Raw genomic sequence first — 23,267 nt, forward strand, 5'->3', positions numbered from 1 at the left:
TCAAAGGATCTGTGCTTTCTGATGTGAGGAATAAGATTTCTCATTTTGAGTATTCATTCTGAAGGTTATCTTTAACTTTACACTACTTTAGATTTTTCAAGATTTGACACTGTCATTTTTTTTTAAGATTTTATTTATTTATTTATTAGAGACAGAGCATGAGCAGGGGGAGGTGGCAGAGAGGGAGGAGGAGAAGCAGACTTCCTGCTGAGCATAGAGGCCAACACGGGGCTCGATCTCACAGTCCTGAGATCATGACTTGAGCTGAAACAAAGAGTTGGATGCTCAACTGACTGAGCCACCCAGGTGCCCCTGTCCTCATCTTTTGACCTTGGGAAGTCACTTAACCTTTCTGGGCCTTAGTTTCTTTTTTCTGTAAAATGGAAATCATAATACCTCTTACAGGATTATAGTGAGGATTACACAAAACAATAATGGAGGGTGTATTGGAGGATGGGGTATTTTATTGCCTATTTTTATTGAAGTCGTAATACCTATAATAACTGAGCAGCACCAGCCACCAAATGTAGGATTCATACAGTGCTATTTGTCTTGGGTGAAAAAATTTTTTTCTTCTTCAATTCAATTTCCACTAGGTTTAGTTCTTTTTTCTTTTCTTCCTTTCTTTCTGAACTTGAAACACTATGCATAAGGTGTCTGGATTACCACCTCCAGTCCTAGTCCTTTTTCCTTTTCCATAGGGGTATCCACTGAAAGTGGTTGTGTGCCAGGACCTTTTAATGTAACCTTTTGCTGTACTCTGATAGCTGTTAGGTTTTTGAAAGTCAATGATACACTATTTTACACTGAAACTTGGCTTTTTTTTTTTTCTTCACTTAACCTTATATTCAAGAGATTTGTTCAGGCTAATGCATATACATCAGTCTTATTCTTTTAAACAACTGTATGGTATTCAAAATATAAATGCATCATAGCCATTGGATATTTTAGATTGTTTATATACATTTACTACAGTCCTGAATGAAGTGTATTTTACATACCTTCTCTACTAATGCACATGTGTATTTCCAAGGTAGATGAGGTCTCAAGGTAATGTTGTTCGGCCATAACGTGTGCTTCCCTGGTTTCCTCAGGGCTTTGCAATACTGCCAACTTCATCTAACCCTAACCAGTTCTTGGCCAACCTCTTTTCTCTGTTTGAACATTCCATCCCTTTATTTTTTGTAGTCTCTACTTCAGGTCAAGTGTGTAGCACGTATTCGAGGAGGTCTAGGAAAGTTTGGTTGTTTTTTTAGCTGTTTGGTCTCTGGAACCCATGGACTTTGTCAATATGGAAGGACACCTATCAATATTGTAACTAGAAAAGTTGGCAAAGGTAAATTGGATGCCTTTAAGAAGTGGCCCTGATAATGTCCAAATTAATAATTTCTACTTTTGTTTTCTGATGAAATAATCAGAAATCTTAATTTTTCTATTTTGTGCAGCTCATAACAAAATAGTGATTTTATAACTAGACTACTTAGTAATTTTCTGGATGAACATTTCCTTTTTTTCTGGATGAACATTAATCAGAAATCTCAGTTTTTTATTTTTGTATAACTTAGAATACTGATGAAAGAATTGAAAGAATAATGATGCTAAAGCAATAGGGTGTCAGTGAAAAATCACATGGAAGAACACACATCTGTGATGAGCTGTAAGCCTTTGTATTATATGAAATTGAAAGTGACCCATTGTGTTCTGATGGAGCTCGAAGTGGTACCAAAGGTAATGGTAGTTTTTACTTCCATGAGAAGAACTATGATCTGGGGGAAGGCCTTCAGAGCAAGGCCACTAATTCTTACCTCCTTTGTAGGAAGAGAGAAAATTTTCAAAGACTGTGCAAGGGAAGGTGCAGAGCAGTTATCTACACTCACTTCTGGAAATTGGAGAGCTGCTGAAAAAAAGACTGGAGACCACAAAGAAACTAAAAATTTAAGGAAGCGTGAACCACAGGCACCAGTGACTCTACGGCAGAAAATGACATCATCTTCCCAGGCAAAAGCTACATCTGGTTGACCATCATTTTAATCCAGAACTTCCTCATAAAATGCATGAAGGACTTTGATTGTGAATTAATTTTTTAGGTATTAAATGTATACAACTGATTAAATTATTGTACATAAACCAGAAGCAGGACCCTCATCTGGGTTTGACCACTTTTTATACATGTTCATATGCGTATGGCAGCCACAAGAGAACCCCACTTTTCTTCTTTCCTCCCATCACCAGAAACATCTGGTGCGTAGCGGGGGGGTCCTATAAAAGCAGCAATAGAGATTAAGCATAAAGCATTGACCTCAGAGCAGCTGAATGGTCCTACCATTATCGCAGTGGGTGTTTGGTCTGGTCCTTGAGCCCTAGGAAGCAGAAAGCAGAAGTAGAGGGGGACCATGACTGGGAGCAGGCTCTCTTTCCATATTAGTTTAGTTTTGAGGCTTCCTCAGCTGCTTGGCTCCCACAGAACCCAAAGCAGGTACCCAAAGGGCCTCAGGTGGAATTTGGCATAAGCACCTGTCACTGAAGAGCGCCACTTGGATGACCACGGGCACTCAGTGTTTAGCTTAATAGTCCAATAGCCAAGAAATCCCCATCCTAGCTCCTGTGAGTTAAATCACAGATAGGCTTGTGTTAACTTACACCATATGGAGGGAAAAGCAGTGCAGGCCACTTAAGAGCCTGTTGAGGACTAGCTTATTGTCTTTCATCCATCTTTGGGGAAGATGGGAATCACTATTTTAAAGAAGAGAGGTGTACATAATTTATGCAGGCAAGTCTAATACCAATGTCATTGGTTTTGTGAGATATATATATGTATATGCTTTTACATATATATTTTTCAAGCATATATATATATGTGTGTGTGTGTGTGTGTGCTTGAAAATAAAGATTTAATACTTTAGTGTTTTTTAAATGGGGGGTTTGGGGAGGAAGGAAGGAAGGAAGGAATGTATATTATGGACTTAACCTAGGTTTTAAGTTTTAGGCTGGCCAAAAAAATGTTATCTATTGGGTTTGACGTTCAGTCTCCTTTCTTCAAACTTGAGAATTACACCAGGATGGTGTTTACATTGTTCACCTGGAGCTGCCCAAGACTGTGGCTTCAGAGGTTGGTCTGACAGAAAAGATAAACATTGCTCTTGAAAATGTTATATAGTTTATATCGCTTTGATAACTTTTTGTGTTTGAATCTGTGCTTCTGTTTTTGGTCTTTGTTACTCAAATACCATTAAAGTTAGTAATTCTGTAAGAGCAAAGATACGAGTTTGATGAGGAAATTCAAGCATCTGATCGAGGGTTGATTGGTCTTAAAGACCTTACAGGTCCTTTCCTACTCACTTCTCCAGTGAAATGTGATATTTTTTTTTTTCTTTTAAAAGCAAACAAAAGAGCTTGGAAAATCTCTGTATGCAAAACAATTGCATTTTGTCCCCACATCGTGACTTTCTTAGATTTCACAGTTTGATAGGGTGATTAATAACTGCTTAAACTTCCAAGGAAATTTTTAAGAAAATTACTATATTATCTGTTCAAAATAAGACTTGCTGGAAATCGTAGTCCATCAAGTAATTTCAAGAAAGTTACTTTTTTGATGTAAGTTGGTATCCACAGCCGTCATACCCCATCCCAAAAGGAAGAACTGCCTTGAACAAGATGAATTGAAAATTCTAATTGGTTCCAAATCTAATTTAATGACAACATATCATAATTTTGTAAAACTATTGCCTATTTAGATGGAACTTGGTGTGTGTATGAGGGTGGGGGTATGTGTGTATGGCATGTGTTCTTGAAATGATGTTTCTCTGAATATCCAAAAATACTGTACATAGAAATAGAAATGGGGTATGAAACAAGTCTTCAGCTGACCATGGTCAATCTAGCATATGTGTGCTCAGTGAGCTGGCTTTGGTCCTCAGGGACAGTGCTTGACTCCAGTGGTCTACCTAATAGTCTTTTGCCTAGGGGCACCTGGGACCTCTCCTGGTTTTAGTGACAAATAATGTTACGTCGAGGTTATGCTTCCTTTGTTACTTGCTGACTTTCCTACTAAATGTAGCATTTCAATTAGATCCAGCCTCTTACATTTTGGGATAATTGTAAAAAGAATGAAATTATGCAGAAATGGCCAATATCTTTTATTGATCTGTTCTTTTGGAAACTGTTATGCACTATAAATTGTGTACAGTTTAAAAAATATATATATATATATATTCTTACATGAGTAAAAAGCACCCTTCAGCAATTGTATGTCATTGGTATTTGAAGAGAATTCCCAAATAACCCATTGCTGCTGCTGCTGTTTTTGGTTTGTGTGGGTTTTTTTTTGTTGTTGTTGTGTTTGTGTGGTAAATTGATATTTAAAAAAAAAAAAAGAAAGAAAAAACACGACTACTGTTTACAGACTGAAAAATTACTGCTTTTTATACTACTGAGATCCTAAGTTAAGACTCTCCAAAGCAAACATTTGGTTTAAATCATTTATCTGATGTGGATAAAGCATAGAGAAATTTTTAGTGTTCTTCACATAATGGAAAATGTACAAATGCCTAGCTGTGTTGCCCATCAATTTTGTATATTTTCATAATTTAAATTGTTCAAAATTGCATTATATTTTGCAATCACTATGTTCAACCTGGACTTGTCTTTCATTTAAACTTTTAATATAAAAAGGGGTTTCAATGTATCTATGGCCTTGTTATTGAAACTCTTCCTACTTATTTGATGTCATTTATTAATATGGGAAGTATATATTCTCCCTTCTTCAGAACTAAGTGAAGCATACATAGCCAATTAAACTAGATAGGTTAATTTACATAAACACTTCCATTTTAAGTTGGCATTTCTGCCTGGGTCATTTCTCTTTGGATTCCTAGAAGCCACAACCTTTTAAATGACATAATTCATCTCAATTTTGTACTGTTATATTCCTTGGCAAAATTGTAGTATTTGTGAATTTAAAATTTTTATTCCAAGGCCACTAGTCTTTTTGTTTAAAAGTAGTACCTCGCAGGCTAGCATTCATGAATTCAACATATATGTACTGGACACTTCTTTACGGCTCTGCTGATACAGTGGTAAACAGGAGCACACATCCTAGTTAGTGGCCCAGATGGGGGAGGAGGTAAGAAAAATAAACATTAGTTTGTAAGTCCTGTTTTAGGTAAATCGGGGTGCGTGATAACCTGGGCCCACGAGTAGTGCCATCTGACCTGATTGATGAAGAGTCAGCAACTAAGAAAGGAACCCAACTGCAGAGGCCCTGGGCATGTTCCAATGACTGACAAATAGGGCTCAGGTGGCTGGACTTAAAGGAGTGGAAAGGGGGAAAGAAACGGGGTAGAAAGTACAATGGCGGGTGTGTGTGTGTGTCAGAGCAATCAGGACTTTATAGATAGGGGATGGAATGAGCTTTCTAAATGTAGTGGGAAGTTACTGGAGGATTTCAGGCAGACTGATGATATATTTAATCCAAGAGTACTCGGGCCCACAGGCTGAGATCAAAAGTTGATTCGCACACACTGACAGTACAGTGGAAAGAGGAGCTCCTAGTTTTCCTTTCTGTCCTATAAAATGCTCTTGTCTGGGCCCTGAGAAGAGTCTGTCTTTGCCTGCTACTCTATCCCAGCATCCTTTTTCCCTGTTACAAAAGGTGAGTACTTGGATATAACTCAATATACGTCACCATCATTTTTTTTTTAAAGATTAGAGCGTGTGCATATATGCGCACAGGGGAGAAACGGAGGGAGAGAGAACCCCAAGCCAATTCTGTCCTGAGTGCGAGCCTGATGTGGGGCTTGATCTTACGACCCCAAGATCACAACCTGCGCCAAAACCAGGAGTCCGCAGCTCAACTGCCATTTTTCATCTTCCCCAAAAGGTGGGCTCAGGCTTATACTTTTTCTTCCATTTTCAGATGCTGTCACTGCCTTGATGCAGACATGTATTTCATAGTAACAAGTGGAAGGTAAGCAACCGTGAGCCAAATGCTTATAAAAATTATTTGTGGGGTACTTACAGCAGTTTATACATGGAAGCACAGAGCTCTTTTGCAACATCCACCTTCCATGTATCCCAGGAAAAGTGGGTCCCTGACAATGTACCATTTCACGTAAGAGAAAAGTTACTGCAGGTAAGGCTATCACCTAAGACTACCTAGTGGGGTAAGGGTTAGGGAAGATTCAAACTCGAGCATTGATGAAGTAACTTGAAATCTAGACCATCCCCAACCTACCATCTCACATTCTTAGTAGTCTTGATGGCTACATTCAAATTCGCAGATTCTGTCTTGGTTATTTATTGAATAATCAACCTTTCCTGAATGAATTCTGATGCCAACTTTTTTGGTGGCACCAATTGCCAAGGATTATTTGAGGTAATTTACAAGCTCCTCAGAATGACATTCTTTATGTTGGATTCAGGGTCTCATATCCTTCAAGGTTATCCACGAATTCCCTAGAAATTGTCTACATTTGTTTGATTCTGGGAAGCCAGTCCATAGCCTTCCTTGTAGTCTGATTAGCAGCACCTGAGCCACAGTATTATTTAATTAGAGGAAGAAGGGAAGGAATACATTTGACCTAAGTGTCACGGAAGAGTGAAGATTTAATTTTATGTGGCATATCCAAATCACTTCAGACTCTAGAGTTCAGAGGGCCCATCTTTAATGAAAAATATTTGATATAAAGAGCCTCTGATAGGATAACCTAGCCCTACCCAATGGCTCGTCAAGTCAATACCCTAGGCTTGTAAATACTAGTGCTCAGTCTAGACTCATCCGATGAAGTACCCATGGATGTGCCGCCACCTTTCCTTTCACAACTGACAGGATTACATTCAGGGACTGTGGATGCATGTAGTTTTAGAGTTCTTTCCCTACTTGGCGTTTGTCTTACTGTATTTCCCATTACGAGAGTGAATGCTTAGTTCTTTGGAAGTGAACCTGTTTCATACAGAGGAGAAAAAACTAGAACAGCTAAAGCAAGTTTCTCATTGAGAAGCATCCAGAAAGATCTTCCAAAATTTTCAATTAGAATGAAATAATGAGTAGGGGAAAGATACACAGAGTTATATCCTTTTCTCAAATGTTGAGAGTACCTATGCTGCTTACTGGCAGGTGTTTAGGTCTGATCTTTTTTTTTTTTTTTTTTAAGATTTTATTTATTCATTTGAGGAGGAGGGAGGGGCAGAGGGAGAGAGAATCTCAAAGCAGACTCCATGCTGAGCATGGAGCCCGACATGGGGCTTCATCCCATGACCCTGAGATTGTGACCTGAGCCGAAATGAGTCAGATGCTCAACCCACTGAGCCACCCTAGGTGCCCCTGAACATCTTTTGCTTAGTTGGTTTGAATTGTGAGCCTAAGCTACCACAATTGTTTTTGTTCCATCCAATTCAACACATGGATTTTCCTGCATTTTTTGGTTTCCAGTGACCTTAAATACCAATCTAGCTGACATGGAGGAACACAGGTTAAGGTTTTATTTGCTAACTCCGCTCAACTCAGATTTCTTTGTGTGGCTGTAATAATAAATATTTCAGGAGCTGCACCTTGGTATTTCTAAGTAGTTAAATATGGAACTGGAGACGTTATCATGAACCTTACCATCACAGGTAACTGCTCATCACTCCTGAAAACATTTGAGTCAGGACAATGGTCTCCCACTCTGCTTCTTTAATGTTGGTACTTACTGAGTAACTGACAGTGACAAAGTAGCTTAGATGGAAAACAATCCCTTTTTTAAAAAAACTTTCAAATTAGACTGAATTGTATCATTTAGCTATCTAAATCCACCTCAAAAAAAAACACACCCATCTGATTTTATCAGTAAAACTAAGAATTTGCTCCATTTTTCACGGAATATGGAAAATGATTACACTGAGCTTCCTTAATGTTGCCATTCCATGGGGCACCTGGGTGGCTCAGTCGGTTAGGTGTCTGCCTTCAGCTCTGGTCGTGGTCCCGGGATCCTGGGATCGAGCCCCGCATCGGGCTCCCTGCTCGGTGGGGAGCCTGCTTCTCCCTCTCACTCTCTGCCTGTTGCTCCCCCTGCTTGTGCTGTCAAATAAATAAATAAAATCTTAAAAAAAAAAAAAAGTTGCCATTCCAGTTTAAGGACCAGAAAAAGGACAATGCATTTTACCACCCACAATCAGTTCACAGGAGTTTGAACACCGGTGGAAAGTAGTAAAGGTAGGGCTTGAGCTGGGACCAGTTTCTACAGTGTTACAAGGACAGTCAATTACCCTGGTAGAGTGGAGTCCATACCAGCTTAGATTAAAAAATAAATTCAAAGGAGAAAGCAGGTCACAGGCCAAAGTATAATTTGTGAAAGAAAACTGAATGGCTTCAGGTCCTTTTAACCAAAACACAGAAACTTTAATTGGATCAGAATAACACCTGTCAAGGACCTGGGCCGTATACTCTTCTTTATAGCACCAATTCCTTCTGAGGGGAATTTCACAAGCCATCTAGTAAGTGCTCTGGTTATACACAGACTGGCTATAGTGATGTCCCAAGCATGGTCACATCAGCATCAATGTCCGGGCATGCTCAGATTTCTGGCTTAGTGCCACTTTAACCACCACTCTCTTATATCCCAGGAGGGTCTCTCACAGGCAGCAGGTAACTCTCCCTTCCCCACCCCCACCAAGCCCTGGAAAACATGGAGTGCCTTTTTACAGCTCCTCCTTCTCGGTCCCCTTCTTCTGGAAAGCAGTCAAGATGTTCAAGCTCTTCTGGAGTTCCTCCTTTTTCCCATCACTCATCTTGTTCTTCTCAATCAGCTTGGTGATCCGGGTCATTTCTGACGCAGGGAAGTCCTCACCTTGGTCTAAGACCTTCCCCATGATCTTCAGGTATTGCTCAGCCCACTTCTTCTCAGTCTCCTTCACATTTGCGAGATTGTCCTGCCCCTGCTTCAAGAGGGCCTGGCGGGTCTCCATGCCTGAGGCCCTGATGAACTCCCCAGCAAGGGTGTCATATGCAGGCAGGCATCCAGGCATACCTAGGTAGACTCCTTGCCCCTTTAGCCAGCGCTGGATGGCTCCAACCTTAACCGCCCCACTATACAGGACTGGGTTCTCAAAGTCCCCATCCCGAAAGAGGTAGAAGACTGGGTAGTTCTCTTTGTCCAGCTTGTATTTCTCACTCAGCTCCATATTCAGCTTATCACCATAATCTGTGAACAGAAATCAGGTATGAGGAGCAAGAACATGAAGAATGCAGGGCAGGAGATTGCTATGAGGCCTATCTGAGCTGACAGCAAGAAGGAGCCTGGTTTTACATTCCTCCTCTGCTACTTCCTAGCCACGTGACATTAGCCAAGTCATTTAACCTCTCTGAACTTCACTTTCCTCATCTGAAAAATGGGAATTCCTCTGAATATATATTCTATACCCACTATATGCCAGGTTCTGTTCTGAGTGCTACGGATCTAGTTAGGATTAAGAGTAACAAGCTCTCTGACCTCAAGGAGCTTATATTCTTTTAAGGTAGGAAGAGAGATGGTACATGATTGTGCCAAAAAGATAAAAATAAAATGGAGTGATGTGACAATAGGTAAGAAGGCCTACTTTGGGTGGTCATGGAAGGCCTTTCTGCGGAGATGATATGGGCTGAAGGACTGGAGTTTCAAGGATAATTGGGAAAGAAAGTCTCAAGTAGGAAGGGCTGAAAGTGCTAAAGCTCTGAGGCAGGAATAAGCTGGGTGGATTGAAGGCTCGCAAGGGACATTCTGGCTGGAGCTTAGTGAGCAAGGAGAACATGTGGTAGGTAACAGAGTCTCTACCACATGTGAGGTGTTGGGAGGACCCAATGAGGAGATATGTGCACTTAACCTGGAGAGTTCAGTGCAATATGTGGTATTTGCTATGTTCTTCCTAACAGGCAGTAGTTGTTTCAGGGACTGATGCTGTGACAACGGGTTTCTTATACCTTGCCAAAAAGAAAGGACTAAGGCTGCCTATTACCGGGCAGTAGTACAGGAAGTGTGGGGTTCCAGCCCTCATTCTGCCACTTCACACTGTATAATCTTGAGCAAGATACTCTAAGCATGAGTATCGGGGTCACAGTACTTTCTTCCTAGAGTTGTCACAAGGATAAGATACATGGATAACACGTAGCACAGTGGCCTGGCACACAGTAAATGTTTGACAAATGTCAGCTGCTAGTCTTCTTTCTCTAAGAGCCCCAAAGGAGTGGATTTGCAGCTGAATCAGAATTGGCTGACTGCCCTGGAAAAGTGTGGGAACTATCTCTACCCAGGACCAGACTCTCGAGCTGGCTAGGAACCTGGGGCATCCCAGCTGGAAGGAAGCTGAGAGAGGGAAGAACCCACTGCACTTGGGAACAGATACTGTGGAGTTCTGGAAGAGCCACTTCCTACTACTCCATGGTCTGAAACAAGTCCTTTAGTTCCTTGAGCTTCAGTTCTCCTCAAGTATAAAAATCGAGAAAATGTGCCTCACTTTTTAGGCAGGGTTTAAGTGAAGGTTCAAAGTGCACTGTCTGTGCACACCTTTATATACAGACTGTGAACCAGCACGTGTTGGCAACTATTATATTAGCGTGGTCACTGTGGTTGAGAGCTGTCCTTGATTTAGCAGTAGCTCTGGTGTATTTGAGTTAAAGCCAAAATCCAATTGTTTTGGTAAAAAAACAGCTGAAAGAAGATGGAAGAAGTGACCACAGAGACCCTAGGAAGCATGATACCTCCTCTGACCACAGAACCCTGCAAGGAGAGCTCCACATTCTCACAGTGAGTTTAATGCCAGTGTTGGGTGGAGGGTGAAGGATGGGGGATCCCTTTCCCTTGGGCACCTACAAGGACGAACTGAGGTTCTGTGCTATCAGAATCTGTTTAAGCTAAGCCTGCCACGAGTACCAGATTCTTGAGGCCATGACTCCACTTACACTCCTGTGTGGCTCAGACAAAAAAGTGCTGGGTATTCCACCACCTACAAGGAGGGAAATAATTCCTAGCTTCCTCCCCTTCTGCCCTCCACAGTCACGCTGGACTTGTCCATACCTGAGATCCCCACCTCTGCCACCAAGAGATCATCGCTGGAGGCCGAGTTTTCAGCCAGACGCTTGAACTCATCCTGTTTTTCACCGTAGGGGTACTGGGTGTCGAACTTCACCAAGACGAACTTGCTTTTGGGAATGACCTGAGGGCATAGAGAGCTGAGCAAGTCCGGGATTCCAGGGACCTTTGGGGCTAATTCCCTTTCTCAAGGGACCCCTGTTTAAGAAACAGAGTGGAAACCATGCCTGCAAGGGAGATAAGTGCTCACACACTAATATTCATTCATTCATTCATTCATTCATTCACCCATTGAATCATTTAACAATTTATTGGTGTTGGGTACCCCATTAGGTACTGGTTCACAGTAATCAAAGATATATACAACCCTGCTTAGAATAAACAAAGCTGCAGATGTACTAAGGCCTTCTCTTCGAGTGGCCTTTTCGGTAAGATTAAGCGAACCCTGAGAAAACACTATGTTGGCCCCATGGCATGCCCATCATCCCAGAGGGCGTTTCTCAGTAAACAATGAACCAGAAATCTGACAAACACCCACCAACCATCTATAAAGGGGTTGGCACCCATGGAGGTGCTTTGACTACAGAGCCAACAGGCTGAACTCTGCAGTTTCAGGGCTCACAGGAAGTTGCTGAGAGGCAGGCTTAGGACAATGTCCCCTCCCTAGACCACAGTACCCTTTGGCTAGATCTCCAGGTTCTTTTTCTTTTTTTCTTTAAGATTATTTATTTATTTGACAGAGATAGAGACAGCCAGCGAGAGAGGGAACACAAGCAGGGGGAGTGGAAGAGGAAGAAGCAGGCTTCCAGCTGAGGAGCCCGATGTGGGGCTCGATCCCAGAACGCTGGGACCACGCCCTGAGCTGAAGGCAGACGCTTAACGACTGAGCCAACCAAGTGCCCCTAGATCTCCAGGTTCTAAACTGTCAGGGTCAAGACCCTTATTTCAGTGGTAAAGTTCTCATCACACAACATTCACCACTTTAAAGTGTACAATACAGTGAAATTTAGTCCATTAACAACAGTGTGCAACCATCACTAATATCGACTCCAGAACATTTTCATCACCTGAAAAGGAATCACATACCCATACACATTTTAAGCAGTCACTGCCCATTCCTCGTTCCCTCCCCTAGCGCCTTGCAACCACTTATCTGCTTTTGGTCTCTATGATGTCTACTCTGATGGAATCCTACAATATGCAGCCTTTGCTACCTGGCTTCTTTCACTCAGCATCTTGCTTTCAAGGTTCACCCATGTTGTAGCATGTCTCAGTATTTCATTCCTTTTTGTAGGCAAATAATATTCCATTTTATGGATATGCCACATTTTATTTATTCGTCAGGTGACGGACATTTGGGCTGTTCCCACCTTTTGGCTATTTGTGAACAGCACTGTTATATACACTCGTGTCCAAGTGTTTCTTTGAATGCCTGTTTTCATTTCTTTTGGGTATATACCTAGGAGTGGAAATGCTGGGTTGTATAGTAATTCTATGTTTAAGTTTTAGAGGAATCCCCAAGATCTTTGTTTTGATGGTTTCTCCCAATGCTTAGCTTTATTCTAATAAACTGCCCTCTCCTCCTCCTACAACTTTTTCCTTTTCTAATCAAAGTGATCACTTTGGCCAATTTTTCATCATAAGCAATCACTGTCATAACTCAGTCAAGCTGACATCTTTCCAGTTTTTGTTGGTCTCTGTTCCTCACTGTGTGTTGACGTCTATTTTGTTTTAGCTTTTAAAAAATATTTAACACTGCCTAGGGATGCAAAGAAAGGAGGAGAAGCTACCAGAACAGGCAATCTTTTAAGTGATCACTGACCCCCACAATCTGAGCTCTGGGGGCCTAAAAGCAGGTAAGACTTTTTTTTTAAAGATTGTATTTTTGGGGGCACCTGGGTGGCTCAGTAGGTTAAGCGTCTGCCTCTTGAAAATTTATCTCTAAAATAAAGATTTTATTTATTTGAGAGAGAGAGAGGGAGAGCACAAGCGGGGGCTAGGCGGGGGGGGGGGGGAGGGAGAAGGAGAAGCGGGCTCCCTGCGGGGCTTGATCCCAGGGCCTCAGGATCATGACCTGAGCTGAAGGCAGACGCTTCACCGACTGAGCCACCCAAGCGCCCCACAGGTAAGACTTAGAATATAAATCAGATCACATCCCTCTGGCCTGACTGTCCTTATTTCAGTTTAACAAACTCATTTCCACTCAGGGCCTTTTCATTTGCTGTCTCTGCTTGCTGGAATACACTTTCCCCAACTCCTTCCACGGATGTCTATCATTCAAAGCTCAGTTCAAATGTCCCCCCCCCCCCCCGCCCCTTCCACCAATGGAGAGGCCTCCTCCATTCATACCATGCTAGCTAGCACTGCTTCATTTTCACCCTTCTCTATCATGTTACCCTGCTGTGCTTTCTTCACAGCATTAATCAGTCACGAAAATTCTCATTTGCCTGTTTGTTGTCTGTCTCTCCACTAAAACGTACATTATGAGTACACGGACCTCGTCTGCTCTATCCCTATTGCCCAAGAGTGCTTGGCATGTAGCAGATGCTGTGAAAATATTTGATAGATGAACACCACTAGGGTAGGCTACGGTAGCAGATGCTACATATGTCTGGGGGAAAATATTTTATTTTAAAATTAAAAAAAATTTTTTTAAATTTATTATTTATTTGAGAGAGAGAGAGAGCATGAGCAGAGGGGAGGCGGAGAAGCAGGCTCTCTGCTGAGCAGGGAGCCTGACGTGGGGCTCGATCCCAGGACCTTGAGATCATGACCTGAGCCGAAGGCAGACGCTCAACCGACTGAGCCATCCAGGTGCCCCTGGGGGAAAAATATTTTAAAAACACAATACAGGATCCCCACCTGCAAGGAGACTACATTTGTATTATGGAAAAATTAATAATTATATGGTGGTCTAACACTGAAACAGAATTGAGAGGCCTCCATCTTTGATTTTGCCATTTTAAGCCATCAGCAGAATGGTTTTGAATGGCACACATTTGCACAGTGGATTTTTTCCTTTTCATTAATCAGTCTGTACCTCTTAAGTGCTTTAGAAATCTGTCTCCTTTCTTTATCCTTAAGAAACCGATTCCACCACATCCTGTATTTAGGAAACTTGCCTCTTCAAGATGAAGATGAATTCATCATTCATTCATTCATTCATTCATTCATTGAATAAAAGGTACCAAGGGACTATCACGTGCCAGACACTGCTCTCAGTGAACACAGAAGTAAAAAAAGCAGGCAGGGTCTCTTATTTCTAGTGATGGTGAAGGGCAAGAAACAAAAAAGACACTGGAAATTGCTGAAAGACAAAGCACAGAACAAGGCCCCTGGACATATTACCAGGAAGCTTCCCTTTTGTTCAGTGGTGATGGAAAAAGGACTTAGAAAGGGACTGGAGAAGAAATTTGTTCATTCATTCAACAAATTATTACTGAGGATTTTCTAGGTGACAGGCAACCTGCTAGGTCGTACAGATGATCAGTGAACAAAATAGACAAGGCATTTCTTCATATTCTAGTGTGGGAGATGATAAAATAGACAAGAAGAGAAAAATCAGTGATGAGTGCTCCACAGAGAAATCCAACTAATGTGACTGGCTCTCTCGACAGGGGGAAGAGGAAGTCAAGGAAGGACTCTGAGAAGGTAAGTAATATTTAACCTAAGTCTGAAGGATGAGAAGCAACCAGCCTTTCAAAGATTGGGCAATGAATGTTCTAGTCAGAAGGAACTGCCAGTGCAAAGGGCCTATGTCCGCGATGAGCTAAGAATATTCAAAGGACAGAAGGCATGTATGGCTGGAGCAGAGGGAACAACGGAGAGAATGGTCAGGAGAGGAGAGGAAAGGCTGAGCAGTGAGACCTGCAAGAAGACTACTGTACTGACAGCCAAGACTAGGGTGGTAGCAATAAAAACAGAGAGGCACCAACTGAATAGGAAATAGTATTAACTTTACAGCGCAAAATTCCCCTCTAAGTCACACTTGGTTTGTGATGTTATACCATTCCTGCTTTTGGGGGGTGGGGTGTAATTTTTCCAATAAAGACCCCAAAACCACAGGGTGCTGTGGGGTGTGCCTGACAACCAACCAGCCATACCTACATTTTAAAATATTTGAATAAGTCACAGATGCCAAATCCAGGATAAGGAACCCTTTGAGAATAGAAAGAGTTCAACCACTTGAGACAGATTTAGAACTCCACTTTTTGGTTTCACTTCCCGGCAATGGGTACAAATTAAGAAAATAAAACGCATGGCTTCTCTCTCAATGCTTAGTTCGCCCATCTCGTAGGCGAAGTTAAAAGCTGCCAGTGGGTGAAGACAGGTGCCGAGGAGGCAGTTGGGACTGTATTCAGCCTTCAACATTTCCAACGTCCCATTTACCCAGGCGAATCCTTCCACGTCTTGACCCGATTTCATTTATTTTGTCCCCAGGCCCAAGATATTCCGTACAGAGTTCCCTTATTTTTAACGCCTGCACTTTTCAGGGAGACACAGCATCTCGACATTGTTTGCATATTGCAAAGCAGGCTGCACTCCACACCAAGGGAGGAGGGGCGCAGAAACGCCAGTTAGCTTGCGGGATTTCCAACCCCCTCCCTCACCTCCCCCGCCCCACCACAGCCCGGAGCACTGTGGCGTCCGCCTCGCACCGCCCTCCAGGCCTCCCACTTGGGACTCAAGGATTGGATCTCGCCCGGCACCGCCCTCTCCCCCTAGATGAGGGGAAGGGGTAGCTGGTTCCCTACACTGCATCTCTGCAGCTCTTTTGCAAAAGAGGAAGCACAAATAATGCAAAGGCAAGGGTGCGCGGGAACCCTGGCTCATTTGTGCCGTATGGGTCCGGCCCAGAGTCCACCAGCCCTTTAGGATGGTGGGAAGCCCTGGGATCGTCACTACAGACCACCTTCTGCCAGCCCTGCCTCCTTCCCCACAGGTGTGCGCTCCCCTGGGCGCTTAGCCTGCACCTGCGCGCGATTCCCCCACCCCCCGTTACCTTGTAGAAAGTGACTGTATCCAGGGGAAGGGCGCCCTTGGTGTGCAGGCCGCTGCCGCCATGCGGAGCGGAGAGGAGCAGGAGGAACAGGATAAGAGGAAACAGTGGGGAGAGAGAAGCGGCGCGGGGCATGCCGACAGCCATAACGCCGGATTCTGGCAGTGGGAGCTACGAAGGCTGTAGTGGAGAAAACGCGGAGCCTAGAGTCATGTGACTTGCAGGGCCGGCTCGGATGCGCGCACGTGTACAGCCTGGGAGGCTCGCGCCGGCCTACGGTGAGGGAGGGGCCACGTGAGGGGCCGGGAAATGGGGCTGCCGCGCGCGCGCGCACTTGGCGAAGTTCAAGCCGGCCTCGGTGTGGGGGCGGGGCCGCGTGTGGAGGGTGGAGGAAAGAGGCTGCTGCGCACGCGCACTCGGCGAGGCACTCAGTCTTGCCCTTTTCCCGTCCTCCTCTGCGTGAGGAGAGGCTTGAAGCGCGTGCCTGGCGTCTCGCAGCAATTAGCTCGCTCTCTTTACTCTTGTTCGAAGATGACGAGGCTGGCCATCATTTCTTCCTGCTTTTGGCCCGTCTGGCCGTTCATTGGGACCCGCTGCTACTTTAGGTTAGTCCGTCAGTCTGTGCTGCCGTCCTCACGAGGTCGGTCATACTCCCCCAGCTCCCGTAGCCAGGACCTGAGTAGGTCACGCAGACGCGGCTGTTCATCAGCATGGCCGTCAGGGCCACCCCTGAACCCTGCCCAGTGCCTGCTCTGTCGTGAGTGCCTTAGAGGCGAGGCGCCAGGCTCCTGTAAAAACAGGCTTTACTGAAAGCAGAGTAGCCGCCCAGCTACGTCCTAGCCTCCCGGAGGTCTTAAAAACAAAACAAAAGTCCTAATAATTCTATTCCCTAGATATTTGTTCAGGGCATGTTTTACACCAGATCGTGGTTTTGCCTGCGGGAATACAGAATAGAGATGAACGAGACGGAGCTCTGGCCTGAAGGAACTCACAATGTTGGGGGGAAGACAGCAATAGTAGTAAGACCATTACAGTGTTGTGAAAACATAAATGGAAATTTGGTTATCTTGCTCAGGAGTGTCAGGGAAAGTTAAAGACAGGAAATGACTTTTGAACTGGATCATGAAGGAGGAGGAGGCATTTACAAGGCAAACCACCAAAGGGTATTTCTAGAAGGGGGAAAAACATGATGAATTTGTAAAGGTAAACCTGGGCACATTGCAAAGGGTCTCATCAAGCTGAAGGGTTTGGAGCCACCACAGGTGTTAACCAGGAGAGTGAAGTCGGATTTGCTGTCACTTAGGAGTGAAGGGAGTGGATTGGAAGAAGGGAGAAGGTTGAAGGCAAGGGAGACTAGTTAAGGGTCAATTGTAGTAGTCTAGGTGAGAGTGGTTAAGGTCCTGCGATAGGACACAATGAGAGGGAAGGGTCGAATTGAGAAATTTTGTAGGGTGGAGTTCACAAAACTTCATGAGCAAATGGTGTGAGGTAAGAGAATAAATTATATGTACCTTATGAGGGGCTTAGCATCATATTAACCATTGTATATGTCTAATGAATGTGTGGGTGTGTAAAATAACCATCGAAGATCATAAGATCCAATCATGGGCAACCAGTTTACATAGAAATTTTGAAAGAAAGAGTCTGTGTGTGTGTGTTTTGATGGGTTTATTTACTTTGAGTTTGCCCTAATAAGTTATTAAATAAAATGAGCTACATAGACAAATGATAGAAGGTGGGGGGAAAATTATGAGCTGAAGTGGTTAAAGAAGCCTTCATGGAGGAAGAGGAAATGGAGTTTATCCTCGGAAGAAAGAACATTTTAGGTGAACAAATGAAAAGGGAGCAGAAGTGGGAATAAGCATGATGGTTTGAGGAGACTGACTTGGCTGGAGAGAGTTCTCAAAACACTAGTTAGTAAGACAGTTTTAAGCCCAGATAGGGGAAAGTCTTGAAAATCAAACTAAGAATTTTCTGTTTTGTCCTGTACTCAATAAGGAGCTATTAAGAGTTTTTAGAACTCTATAAGATGTTTAAACTGTTTTTAAATTATTCACTTCTGAACATGTAAATGATTTGGGTACACCTAGTTAGCATGATCAATCAGTAATGACTTTCTAGTCATAGTTTTTTTTTTTTAAGATTTTTTATTTATTTATTTGACAGAGATAGAGACAGCCAGCGAGAGAGGGAACACAAGCAGGGGGAGTGGAAGAGGAAGAAGCAGGCTCCCAGTGGAGGAGCCTGATGTGGGGCTTGATCCCAGAAAGCTGGGATCACACCCTGAGCTGAAGGCAGACACTTAAAGACTGAGCTACCCAGGCGCCCCATCTAGTCAGTTTTGAGGTAGGTTTTGAAAAAAGTGAAGGAAGAGGATTGGAGAGGGAAGGGAAATATTGCTACTTTTGCTATGAATTGCAACAATTAAATGCAGTACAATAATTGTCTCAGTGCTTCCTTTTAGTAGTGTTCTGGTCCCAGTCAATTGCTTTATAATATGATTAGATTCTTAACTTCAGGACCCTGACAACAATCTACACAAATAAGCCAGGTATAATTCTCCATATTTAGGAAGTTGTACAATCCCATAGTTGACACTGATGGGGAAAATCAAAAGGCTCACTCTGGGTATTGTAGAGAGGTAGGGAGGAAGAGGCAGGACATGTTAAGTTGATGCGAAATCGTTGAACCCAATGGTCAATAAAGAATTCTTGAGACATTTTATGGTGCAAAAACGTGTTTTTATTACAGTGCAGGGAAAGGACCTGTGGGCTGAAAGAGCTGCACTGGGGTCGTGGGTTAGAACTATTTCCATGAAATACTAGATGAGAAAAGAAATGTGTACAGAAATATGTGATCCCATTTTTAAAACCCTACAACTATAACATAACATAAACATGACAACCCCTATTATGTATGTATGCATTTGGATATTGTTTTGTTTTTGTTGTTGCCCAAAGTAAACTTTACTTGCTGCAAATAAGGAGATAATGGGAAGTAGCTTCTAAAGCTGTGAATTCACCCCAAGAGAGGTGAATGGGTGTTTTGTTTAGGGTTAAGATGAATAGTTTTTATTTATTTATTTTTTAGTAATCGCTATACCCAACGTGGGGCTCAAACTCATGAGTTGCATACTCTTCCAACTGAGCCAGCCAGGCGCATCAGGATGAATATTTAGATAGGGAAGGCTTTTCATTGTATGTAGAGGTGGGCATAAAATCATGCGTGCACCTTAAGAAAACCTATCTATACATACTTGGGCAGAGATTTTAATATTATAATGAGTTAAAGGTAATTGCAGGTTATTCCAGGGGTCACTCCAAGGTCCATCAGAGGTTTAGCTCAAATGATCTGGGTGGTTTGGGCAGGTGGGAGGTCTTGTCTGGGAAGTTGCTCTTGCCTGAGGGGTGGTTTCAGTTTTCATTTGCCTGTTCCTTGGTGCATGATTTCAGTGACCTAAAGAGCTGCTCTGTCCTTTGTGTCTGTTTGGATATATTTTAACAAGCACAGAGAAAGATGTAGAGAAATACATTAAGCTTTTAACATTGGTTACAGTCCAGAGGAATGGAGAGAAAGAAAATAAGACTAACAAAAGAGAATAAAAGTATTATGGAATAATGTTGAGAAAAATGTAGAATATAAAATACTAGCTATAGAATTACTACAAATAGGTAGAAATTGGATATATATGGGGACAAAGACTTAAAGTAACATCAATAAATAAAACTTTCTGACCATCTGATGAGATCGTAGGAAGCTTTATTTTGGATTTCTGTTATTTTAATTTTTAATTTAGTTAATATTTAAATATTTAATATTCGGGTTTTTTTAAGGTTTTATTTATTTATTCGACAGAGATAGAGACAGCCAGCGAGAGAGGGAACACAAGAAGGGGGAGTGGGAGAGAAAGAAGCAGGCTCATAGTGGAAGAGCCTGATGTGGGGCTCGATCCCGTAGTGCCGGGATCATGCCCTGAGCCACAGGCAGACGCTTAACCGCTGTGCCACCCAGGCGCCCCTAAATATTTAATATTCTGTTTTTTCAATGAAGTAACATTAAAAAGATCATAGACATTTTAACATCCATGGATCAAATCATTTCAACAGAAATCTTCTTCTTCTTTTGTCCCACTTTGAATTCATGTTATTTTGTCTTATTTTATGTACTCTTGTAAGCTACCTGAAATACTATCTAGGTCAAAGTGGGATATAAGAAAGTAAATAAAAGTAACCTAGATCTTGCCAATCTCTTCCCCGTTTAATCTTTCCTGCACACTGCCAATGTGTTATTACAATGTTATCATGTAAAGTGGGGATAATAATAATACTTGTCTCATAGGATTGTGAGTGGATTAAATTAGTTAACACTAATTTAAATTAGTTAACACTAGTTATAAAGCATCTACAACAGTATCTGACATATAGTACATATTCGCTTTAAGACTAGCTATTATGGTTATTATGCCATACCATTTCTTTTCTTGGAAATTTGCTTGATTATAGAAATTTATAGTGGCATTTTTGCAGGATAAAATCCAAATGCAAGAACCTCCAAAATCTAGTTACAAATTAAAGAGTCTAAATTAAAAATGACATTTATAATATCACATGTAGCTACTGAGCTCTTGAAATGCGGCTACTCTGAATTGAGGTGGTGTTGTAAGAGTAAAATACACACTGAATTTCAAAGTACAAAATTACAAATGTAAAATATATCAGTGATTTTTTTATCTTGATTGCATGTTGAAAGGACAAAATTTGGATATTTAGGTTAAGTAAAATTTATTAAAATTTCATCTGTTTTTGCTTCTTTTTTTTTTTTTAAGATTTATTTATTTGACAGAGAGACAGCCAGAGAAAGAAGGAACACAAGCAGGGGGAGTGGGAGAGGAAGAAGCAGGCTCCCAGTGGAGGAGCCTGATGTGGGGCTTGATCCCATAATGCCAGGATCACGCCCTGAGCCAAAGGCAGACGTTTAATGACTGAGCCACCCAGGCACCCCTGTTTTTGCTTTTTTAGTATGGTCACTAGAAACTTTTATATCTGTGATTTATATTTTTATTGGATAGAACTGTTCTAGATTTTTAAAGTAAAATGTTGCTACTTTTCATCTTAATCTTTGTCCAGTTGGTGTTTTAGATGCAAGGATGTTTATTTCTATTAATTTTTATCTTATTAAATAAAATTCATTATTCTAAAGTATTTATGTCTTATTAGATCTTAAATCTGTCATCTACCTCAAACAAGTTGAGTACAATCATTCAGTGAATAGTGACTACCTATTCTAGGCACTGTTTTAGGTACTGAAGATTTGGGAGTGAATGAGACAGATAAGTTGCCTGTCCTCAAGGACGTTACAGTCTGCTAGGGGGAATCAGACAGCACAAACAAACATATTTTGAAATTTGATAAATGTTACATCTCTGAGGTAATGACATTTAAGCTGATACTTGAAGGATGGGAAGGAGCTAGTCATGTGATTATCTGGGGGAAGAACATTCCAGAGAGTGGGAAGCTATTATAAATTATCTGAATTGGAAAAGTACTTGATACATTGGATGAAAACACAGTGGCAGACCCTAAGATAGTCTCCAATAATCCCTGCCTTTTGATATTTACCCTCTCTTGTGATCATTTCTCCTTGGCTGTAGGCAAGATCTGTGGTCAATAGAATACAGGAGAGGTGATGGGATGTTACTAAAGTGATTTTTTTACATAAGGTTCTGACTTCCGTCTTGATAGGAAGACATCTTGCAGAAATCCATGTGGCAAAGAACTGAGTGAAGTGTTTGGCCAACAATTAGTTTGGAACTTAGGCCGTTAGATCAACAACCCTCAAAGAACTGAATTAGACCAACAACTTTGTGACCTTGAAAGCAGACCCTTCCCATTTGAGCCTTCAGATGAGACCCAGCCCCGATTTATATCTTTTTTTTTTTTAAAGATTTTATTTATTCATTCGACAGAGATAGAGACAGCCAGCGAGAGAGGGAACACAAGCAGGGGGAGTGGGAGAGGAAGAAGCAGGCTCATAGCAGAGGAGCCTGATGTGGGGCTCGATCCCACAATGCCGGGACCACGCCCTGACCCGAAGGCAGATGCTTAACCGCAGTGCCACCCAGGCGCCCCCCGATTTATATCTTGATTAAAGCCTTGTGAGAGGTCCTGAAGCAGAGGATCCAGCTAAACTTTTTTTGTACTCAGGACCCACAGAAGCTATAAGATGATAAATGTGTGTTTTAAGCCATTAAATTTGTGGAAAGTTGTTATACAACAGTAATAACACACATATACACATTTGATAAATATGCCCACTATATTTTCTCTCAAGTCATTAATGAATGTGTTTTACAGAATGTGCCAAGTCAGAATGCTGATTTACTCACTAGAAGTCATTTCTAAGTTGATATTGATCAATTAGTTAGCACTGCCTTAGGCTTATTTGTGCAAGAAATGCCCTTAATTGTGCTTCCACTTGGTCTATATTTCCTTTTTTTTTTTAAAGGATTTTATTTATTTATTTGACAGAAAGAGAGAGCATGAGTGGGGGAGAGGTAGGGGGAGAGGGAGAAGCAGATTCTTGCTGAGCAGGGAGCCCAGTGTGGGTCTAGATCCCAGGACCCTAAGATCATGACCTGAGCTAAAGGCAGATGCTTAACCAACTGAGCCACCCAGGCAACATTCGTTTTTTTTTTTATTATTTTTTTAAGATTTTATTTATTTATTTATTTGAGAGAGATAGAGCATGAGCAGGGGGAGGAGCAGAAGGAGAGGGAGAGAGAGAGAATCCCAAGCAGACCTCCTGCTGAGTGTGGAGCCTGATGCAGGGCTTGATCTTATGATCCTGAGATCACAACCCAAGCCAAAACCAAGAGTTGGGCACTCAACCATCTGAGCCACTTAAGTGCCTCTCATTTTTATATCATGAAATTTTTCACCAAATGCTTTGTCAAAATACCATATATACTATATCTGGTAATTCTATCCAAAAAGAGAATGGGGTAGTCTGGCATAATGTTTTTATAAATCCATTCTGACTTAGTGATAACTCTTTTTTTAATTGTTTAAAAGCACACCTTTTGGATAGTTCATTTTAGAATCTTATTTGGGATCAGTACTGAAATCTTTGACCTATGGTTTGCAGATTCCACCATCCTTTCTCCTTATAAAAATTAAAAATTTACTTACCACCAATTTTCTACAATTTCTAGAAATTTCTACAATTTT

General features: G+C 42.0%; 2 protein-coding genes across 2 annotated transcripts in view; one reads left to right on the top strand and one right to left on the bottom strand.

The window, feature by feature from the left end:
- NAA25 (N-alpha-acetyltransferase 25, NatB auxiliary subunit) overlaps window positions 1-4,464 on the top strand; it is a 69,491-nt gene extending 65,027 nt beyond the window's left edge. The window contains exon 24 of the mRNA XM_045776570.2: window positions 1,817-4,464. Within this exon, the coding sequence (XP_045632526.1) occupies window positions 1,817-1,939 (123 nt within the window). The 3' untranslated portion in view covers window positions 1,940-4,464. The remainder of the gene's footprint in view (window positions 1-1,816) is intronic.
- A 3,888-nt stretch (window positions 4,465-8,352) lies between these two features.
- ERP29 (endoplasmic reticulum protein 29) lies at window positions 8,353-16,330 on the bottom strand. The gene is made up of 3 exons (XM_045776582.2): window positions 16,045-16,330; window positions 11,028-11,166; window positions 8,353-9,179 (listed from the first exon to the last, which is right to left on the bottom strand). The coding sequence occupies exons 1-3, from the start codon at window positions 16,186-16,188 to the stop codon at window positions 8,677-8,679; spliced, it is 786 nt and encodes a 261-aa protein (XP_045632538.1). The 5' UTR covers window positions 16,189-16,330; the 3' UTR covers window positions 8,353-8,676.
- Between the last annotated feature and the right edge of the window lie 6,937 nt (window positions 16,331-23,267).

The sequence above is a fragment of the Ursus americanus genome, chromosome 30, assembly GCF_024610735.1.
Source record: "Ursus americanus isolate L20-20 chromosome 30, mUrsAme1.1.p, whole genome shotgun sequence".
In the NCBI taxonomy this organism is placed as follows: domain Eukaryota; kingdom Metazoa; phylum Chordata; class Mammalia; order Carnivora; family Ursidae; genus Ursus; species Ursus americanus.

Bases quoted from the DNA above. Each gene is read 5' to 3' on its own strand.
- ERP29 (XM_045776582.2), bottom strand. From the start codon at position 16,188: ATGGCTGTCGGCATGCCCCGCGCCGCTTCTCTCTCCCCACTGTTTCCT. The intron at 11,167-16,044 runs GTAACGGGGGGT...CTATGCCCTCAG, and splicing joins ATACAGTCACTTTCTACAAG to GTCATTCCCAAAAGCAAGTT. The intron at 9,180-11,027 runs GTATGGACAAGT...TTCTGTTCACAG, and splicing joins GGCAGAGGTGGGGATCTCAG to ATTATGGTGATAAGCTGAAT.